This window comes from Cinclus cinclus, chromosome 5 (assembly GCF_963662255.1).
Source record: "Cinclus cinclus chromosome 5, bCinCin1.1, whole genome shotgun sequence".
In the NCBI taxonomy this organism is placed as follows: domain Eukaryota; kingdom Metazoa; phylum Chordata; class Aves; order Passeriformes; family Cinclidae; genus Cinclus; species Cinclus cinclus.
The window spans coordinates 25,711,750-25,719,397 of NC_085050.1; the positions used below are offsets into that span (position 1 = coordinate 25,711,750).

General features: G+C 36.6%; 1 protein-coding gene across 3 annotated transcripts in view; it reads left to right on the forward strand.

The window, feature by feature from the left end:
• The window catches only part of SLAIN2 (SLAIN motif family member 2), a 35,128-nt gene that overhangs the window by 17,363 nt on the left and 10,117 nt on the right, over positions 1 to 7,648 (forward strand). For all 3 annotated transcript variants that reach the window (XM_062492751.1, XM_062492753.1, XM_062492752.1), the window contains exons 5-6: positions 1,137 to 1,496; positions 3,578 to 3,715. In XM_062492751.1, coding sequence (XP_062348735.1) covers positions 1,137 to 1,496; positions 3,578 to 3,715 — 498 coding nt within the window. The remainder of the gene's footprint in view (positions 1 to 1,136; positions 1,497 to 3,577; positions 3,716 to 7,648) is intronic.

The window sequence follows — 7,648 nt, forward strand, 5'->3', positions numbered from 1 at the left end:
ACTTGTTTAGTAAGCATGGGAAAGGGATATAAATTCTGCTATGGATGTGCAAACGTAGTTCACCCAAAAAAGCTGGTTAAGGACTTCAGGCTAAGGAAAGGAAGTTGCTGTGCAGTTTTTTTGAGGAACAATGGACAAAACAATGCTGGAGAATATGGATTTGTAAGGCACAGTATTTGCTAAAAGGATGATTGTGAGAATGGACTATTGTCTACCACCATTCTTCTCAGGAGATTGGTGCCTTCCTAATATAATCTAGTCTTGTTCACATCAGTTCTTAAACCATAACTTAAGTCACCAAAATGTGTAGTCAATTGGCAAAGAATAGTTAAGAAAAGCACATGTATAGATGTCTGTCTTTCATTATAGCTTTAGCTGAGATGTCTTTTTGTCCCTCTGAATTTGCAGAAAGCAGTAGTAATTTCAGTTGTCTAACTAGGTGATCTCCAGACTATTTCATTGCGTTTCCTTATCAGTGAAAAAAAGTAAACCAAATGCCCAATGTATGTACTTTTTAATAAATTGTATACATATATTACTCTAATGTATAATATACACAAAAAAACACATACTCAGAATTATAATTTTTAAAAGTATGAGGAAAAGACAAGATAAATGCTGTTTTAAGAATACTGGTTGTTCAGAATTTTCATGCTATATGCCAGTGGATTGGTTTGTGTATCCCCTGGGGGTGTGGGCACCACACTTCAGAGACCACTGATCTAACACCTCCAGTTTCTCTAGGAGTAGCTCATTGTGTTGCTTTTTTGATTAGATTCACTAATGCTTTGCTAGAGACATTTCATTGTTACAGGATGTTACTTGATACCAAAATTATGATGTAGCCTGTGTTGCTAATTCCAGCCTGGGAGAGGAGATGAACAAGTACATACACAGCACACCTATACTGATGATTGCTTTACTAGGAAAAGGAATGAGCCCACCGACTTACTTCAAGTCATTGTTAGCTGATTACTAGATAGCTTTTTGGTACTAATTGGAATTTAATGCCTCCAATAACAGGAGTTAAGGTGAGCCAAATTTGAGTTTGAGAACTCTGCAGATACCTGTGTGCACTGTCTCTAGTTTGAACCATTTGTGGCCTGGAAACAAGTAAAAATTCTTCTTGTTGCCAGGCCTGCGGCAAGAGTACGCAGCCACAGCTTCTCGGCGTAGTTCTGGCTCCTCTTGCAATTCCACCCGGCGAGGCACGTTCAGCGACCAGGAACTTGATGCACAGAGTTTAGAAGATGAGGAAGATGGCACACATCACACAGTGCACCCTGCTGTTAGCAGGTTCTCACCATCACCTCGCAGTTCTCCCTGGCCTTCACCAAAACAATCTCCAAGAAACTCACCTCGCTCCCGATCACCTGCTCGAAGCATAGAGTACAGTAGAGTGTCACCACAGCCTATGATTAGCCGTTTACAGCAACCTCGTCTTTCGCTTCAAGGCCATCCTACAGACTTGCAAACTAGTAATGTCAAAAGTGAAGGTAAAAAACTGTTTGAAATTCATTACACAAGTAGTTGTGTAGTTTCTGTAAAGGAGTTTCGTCAGTGTGCAGTCCTAAAACTATGTGCCTGTGTAATACCATGGTTTAATCTGAATTGCTGAAGAAAACGCAGAGCAAGCAAAGCTTAAGTTCTGCTGGGGCACCCTTATGGTCAGATCAGTTGACAGGCTTAAATTTATTTTAGATGTTATCCAGTCAATGAGTATAATTGAGTTTCATAGTGAGCAAGGTCTATATTTGGCAGGCAAATGCACTAAAAGCAGGAAAACTCATTTACTAGTAGAGTTAGGCCTTGCAGATGACAGAACAAAATGTGGATGAAAGTAACTGTGGTCAGATAAGATTAGCATGGCAATTTATGCACGCCTGTAGCCTGTGAGTCAGCTGAATGTTTTTTTCTGGTTGCACAGGGCTCTAAAACTTCAATCATGAACACAGTCTTAAAAACATTAGTACTTAATTCATGCATTTGTTGGATATTTTAGATATCTCAAAGCTGAGAAAACTGTTGCATAATAAATAAAGTTTGCAGTAAATCCAGTGCAATTATACTATAGTGGCATAGAAAAAATAATATAATCCTGATACAGTTTTTCTTCTTGAATGTCCTTTTTTGCTAGTAGCAGTCTGGCAGAAACTCCTTTCACTGGCATGAAATTTTGCAAGCATATTCCCATTTCAACAATCATAATTTTTATCCAGCAAGTAAGATTTTAAATTTAGAAAGAATATATATTTAGATATTAAGAATTCCCCTTACTAGTAATAGTGGTTTGAGGAAGTTTTAGGTATCTAGGAAAATGTGCAATACAAAAGCTCATCAATCATACTGTGACTTAATCGAGAATTCCCTTCCCATTCATTTCTTAAAATGAAAATATTAATGTGAGCTTGATGAGCTGCAATAAAAATATCCTGTGGGAGGAATGGTACCAAAAGCTAGTATAACACATACCAGAGGTATCAAAATAGAGTGTGTGATCATGTGTTTCTGAAACACTTCCAAGGAGTTATCTTGCAGTGGTTTCTGTGCAGTTGAGTGTTGCTTGGATATTCAGAGTTATACAGCAGCAGCCAAAAAAGTTTTTCAGGATTTCTCTTTTATTTGCCTGGAATGGTTGGAGGGAAATTTGGTTGACAGGGTTCAACAATGTACCAATTACAGTGCAAAGCAATGCAAACTGCTAAGTGAAGAAAGTACATTTGTTGGAATATTCAGCCAATGAACACTTCATTTTGTTTTCACCTTTAGTCCTTGTGCATGGTTTACCTACGTTTTCCCTGCATCCCTCTGCAGAATCAGGTTGGCCACTCATCCTGTCAAGGCAGCTTCAGTCTTCCATCCAAAGTATGTCATCAACCCAGCTCTGCATGGGTTGGAGATACACAGAATGTCATTAGACTTGAGAAGTACTTAATCTTTTCATATTCTGTGAACAGTGGTAAAAATATTAGAAGGCCCCTGAAGTATCAGCATTAGCTGAGTAGATAAGTCAAGTCATATGTGAAAGATTAAGCATAACTGGATTCAGTGGTTTTGAATGCTGTGTATGAAGAGGTCCTTTCCAAGTGGAGCGCTGTTATTTGTTGTATAATGGACTGATATGGGACAAGACAGTCTCAAAAAATTTACTCAAATGTCTATATTGTTTTTACTCGTCAGGCAAGCATTTTGTTACAAATAACTTTCTAGGTAAATAGCTTGAAAAGTGTGCAAAACTGAAAATTAGGTTTGTCTGCCTTTAGAATAGTAAAAATTATTCAGCTTTTATAATAATGCAGTAATACCCAGAGAATCACAATCCAGATATGTTTCAATTTCAAAACACAATATGCTTGACTTTTTTCACCATAGGTGAAAAATGTACATTCTTAGTTTTTTAGATACATAAATACTTTGTGTGTGATGGATTTGAGAAGAAGTAATGTAACAAAATACATTTTTAAATTGCAATGTACTTTTATATGGGTGACATTTGGGGTTCAGCTGTGGGTTTGCAACCTGACCTTTGTCCAGCATGAGACTACACCTTTTGGTGTCTTTGTATTATTTCATACAGAAAAACTAAGGCGTAGTCTTCCAAACTTGTCCAGGACGTCTAACATCCAAGCTGAGTCTGTGAAAAACAGCAGAAGTGACTCAAACTTCCAAGTGCCAAATGGAGGAATACCTCGTATTCAACCTCAAGCCTCAGCCAGTAAGTACCTTTAGTGCTACTTCAGTGTAAATTTCAGAATTATGTGATGGTATTCGACTGTCTTCCACTCTCAGGGCAAAGCAAAACTTTGCATGCCACACCAGAGGTGCTACTCTTGATTTTTAATCAGACTTTTGTGAATCTGTTTTTATGGTACACAAAATAGCCAGAAAAGTCCAATTTCTTATTAAGGTGTCATTCATAGTTTCCTGAAAGTATATGTAAAAGTAATATAAGTAATGTAAACACAGTATTTGGGCATGTCAGAAACTGTTTTCTTTCTAGGCTCTGAAAAAACACCTAGATGATGTTTATTGCTTTTTTTTTTTAAACTGGTGAAACATGACCTGAAAGTGTTCATTTCAGTTTAATCCTTTAAGTTAACCCATGTCTGCAGTTTGTTTCCTCCTCCTTTTTTTCTTTTTTTTTTTTTTTTTGACAAATTGATTATATATCCAGTTGCCAATTTTATTTACTTTGTCAGTTACTTCCTAAAAAAGGTTTGGATGAACCTGTGTCTCATAAAACATAGTATATAGTCCCACTGCTGGACTCCTGCTTTCCTAGGTTCTCCAAAAGTTAACTGCAGTTGTGAGAATACTGCTGTTCTCACAAATCTCTTGAAAGTGGTGACCTTAAAGAAGCCAAAGCAAATAAAAATTAAATATTCAGTGTTTCTTTATATGTCAATATTGCCAGTTCCTGTTGTTTAAATATTTCCTGACCATTTCTTTTAAAACAAATTTCTGAATTTAATAACCTTGTGTGACATTTTCAAGAGAAGAACACATTATGAATATTTGTATGTGTAGAGCTTTGAACTGTAAAAATTCTGTGATAAAGGTTCACCAGTAATCTAAATATTTGACAGGAAATGTAAAAAGTAATGTTCGTGAATTTAACTAGGGGTATTTTATTTACAGAACAGCGAAGGCATAGTGGCATACCTAGTTGGTTGTCTTAAAACTTTCAAAACAATGTGTTAGAGCTACCAAGTACAGTTAAATACAAAATAAGGAATAGAAACCATGCCAAAGACTCCAAGATTTCTGTCTTTGTACAGACCCAGAGCAGACGTAAGGATTGTGTGGACAGTCAGTCCCAGGTGTGTGATACTGTAGTAGACAGAAGTTAGTGTGACTTTGCTATTGTTCATACAAGTTACTCCAGCATCCTTTCACCTTGGCCCTCTTCCAGCTTTTGCAGACACTCAGAAGGTGGGATTTCAATCTGAAAGTACCTTTGTATAGTTCAAATGCACAACTGTTACCTGTTAGGCAGGCTAATCAAAGTATAAAGCACTCAGAGCACTTGGACAGCTTGTCTGCAGCTGTGCTATTTTGGTGATAGGAATAATTATCAAAATGATTTGAAAGAAAATGAACAAAAAATATTTTTAGTAAAAATCTCTACAGATTTTATTTGATGCTTTAGAATTGAGTGAACTGGGAAGGGAAGGGCATAGAGAGCAACTTAGCTGGAAGGCTATTTCCAGAATTAAAAGTATATTCATGGTTAAACTTTCTAGAGAGATCAGACAAGAGAAGTCTCAGTATTCACTATTTAGTCAATTACTTCACTGCAGGAGCCAAAGTGGTGTGATTGTGTTTATATTTCTTTTTTTCAACTTGTGGATGCATTAAGAATTATTAGGTAAATTTGCTTTTCTTTCTTAGACTATTTCCCCAAATGTGAACCACTCTAGACCAACTTACATTTAAATGTAAGTTAAATATCATTAATAAAGGCCAGATTTCTAGCTTTTACAGTTTCCCTGCTCTTACAGATGTTTGTCAGACTCTTGCTATTGACAATCGTAAAACGGTTTGTGTGTGAAGTCAATGAGTAAGTATCTTTGCTTAGTCTGAATTAAAAAATTTTCTGCCAAACTGTACATTGTATAAAGATTTCCAGAATTGTGTCCTTTTTATTGTATACTTTTTGTTTTATTGGTTTTATATTTTGTCACTTTGCACAAAGCACTGTTAAAATGCAGCAAATTTTTGTTTTCCCTTGGCAATGATTTCTGGGTCTTGGGATATGAAGCTTCCTCATACACCTGCTAGTTTTGCATGAGCTTACCTTTGCAAGGAGGCTGGCTTGCCACCTGAGGTCACTACTTTGCTCCTTGTCAAAGATTTGTGGTTCATAATTTACTTGCACATTTGCTGTGGCTGCAATACTGAACTTGCTATGGTTGCTGGCATTAAAAAATGAGCTAGGAATCCAGTAAGTTTCTGAAATGACAATTCCTCATATGGTTTTATAGCCAAATTACAGAAGAGAGAGAAGACAGACATGATCTGTTAAGAGGTACAACTGTAAACATGAAAACATTGGCATTTTAACTTCTAGCTGCAATGTGGTGAACAATCCAAATTGTTTTTTTAAAAAGAGACTGAATTAAATAGCAGTTGTAACAATTTGAATCTTCGTTTGCATCTGATTCCGTGTCATTCTGCAGGAAGTAATTTTTTAAAATAAAACTAGTAAGTATTTCACCTTAAAACACTGGAAGATATGGTCATATGTGTGGGATACAACACATATGTGTATTCCCCAAGGAATAGGTATTGTCTGAGGTGTTAGTGGTGGGAAATCTCTGTATTTGGGTCCTGTACCACATAGATTGTGGTATATATACAAATATATATACATATGCAAAGCTCTAAAGTTTGTAGGGTGGCATCCATGTAGGGGCTACCTGCTTTTGGATTCTGTGTGATGCTTTTGTACTTGGTAGCACTAGAGCACGTGGATGCTTTTAAGAAGAGCTAAATACAAAACTTCCTTGAAGAGCTGTAGACTCTTCAAACTATCAATAAAGTGACTGGTCTGCTTGGCAAGATCCAACTGCTTGGCATGTTCAGAGTAAAAGGAGGAAGAGTCAATTTTGAAGAAACCAAGTTGACCAAGTAGTTCAGTTGATCTGAAGTAAATGTAACTACTTATGTTCAGCACACAGCAGTTGTGACAGGGAATGTCACAGCACACAGAGCACTTCAAGAATAGCAAGTGGTGTGGATAAACATGCACTGGGCGCTTATCTCAAACTGCATGTTTGCTCAGCATTGCTCAAATTGTACTGCCTAAGCTCTTTTCAGTGTTTCAGTGCACAGAAATGTTTTGCTATTGAGTGTCTATTTCCTGGAGTCTCCATTGAGAAGGAAGGAATTTGATATATGCATATTTAAAATCCTTTCCATATCACCCCACATCTCTGACTTGCAAGAAGTGTGAATAATGATGGGGGAAAGAAAGTGCCACGTGCAGTTGCATATTGAAATCTGAGTAGATTAGGACAAAACAAATTCAAAATATGAAGGAATAAGCTTTTCTTCATTTTGCGTGGTATAACAAAACAGTGATTCAGTAAAAAATAATAAAGTGGAATACTTGAGGACTGAAGCAGTCTGGCCAGTGGTCTGCCTCAGTAAATTCCTTAGAATTTTGCTCATATTTAGAGACCTTAACTGTGCGTAATTGGCTGTTCATATGTATGCTTTTTAAAAAGCTTCTAGGAAGACCATGTGCCAGTTAAGAATTATATATTGCCACAGGCTATTTTGCTTTAGATTCTAGTTGGTAGAAGGAATAAGGTTTTGTAGTAGACACAGGCAGAATTTTACTGTGTTTATGAACATTCTAATTCCTTTTTGCTGTTTTTTAACACAACAGTTGTAGTTAGTTGTTAAGACTAAACTGAATAGACTGCCTAGTCATAATTTCAGCATGATGTTAAAACACATGTTAAATTTTTTATAGTTCATAAAATGTGTGTATTTTGCACTGACTGAAGCATAGGAAAGGTGACAGTAATCATTATATGCTATCAAACAAAAGGATTAACTAATACTAGGATTCCCCCCCTCCCCCCCACCTTTTTTATAGTGCTATTCAGTAATTGGTGATGGGATTGTTCCTTACTCAGGG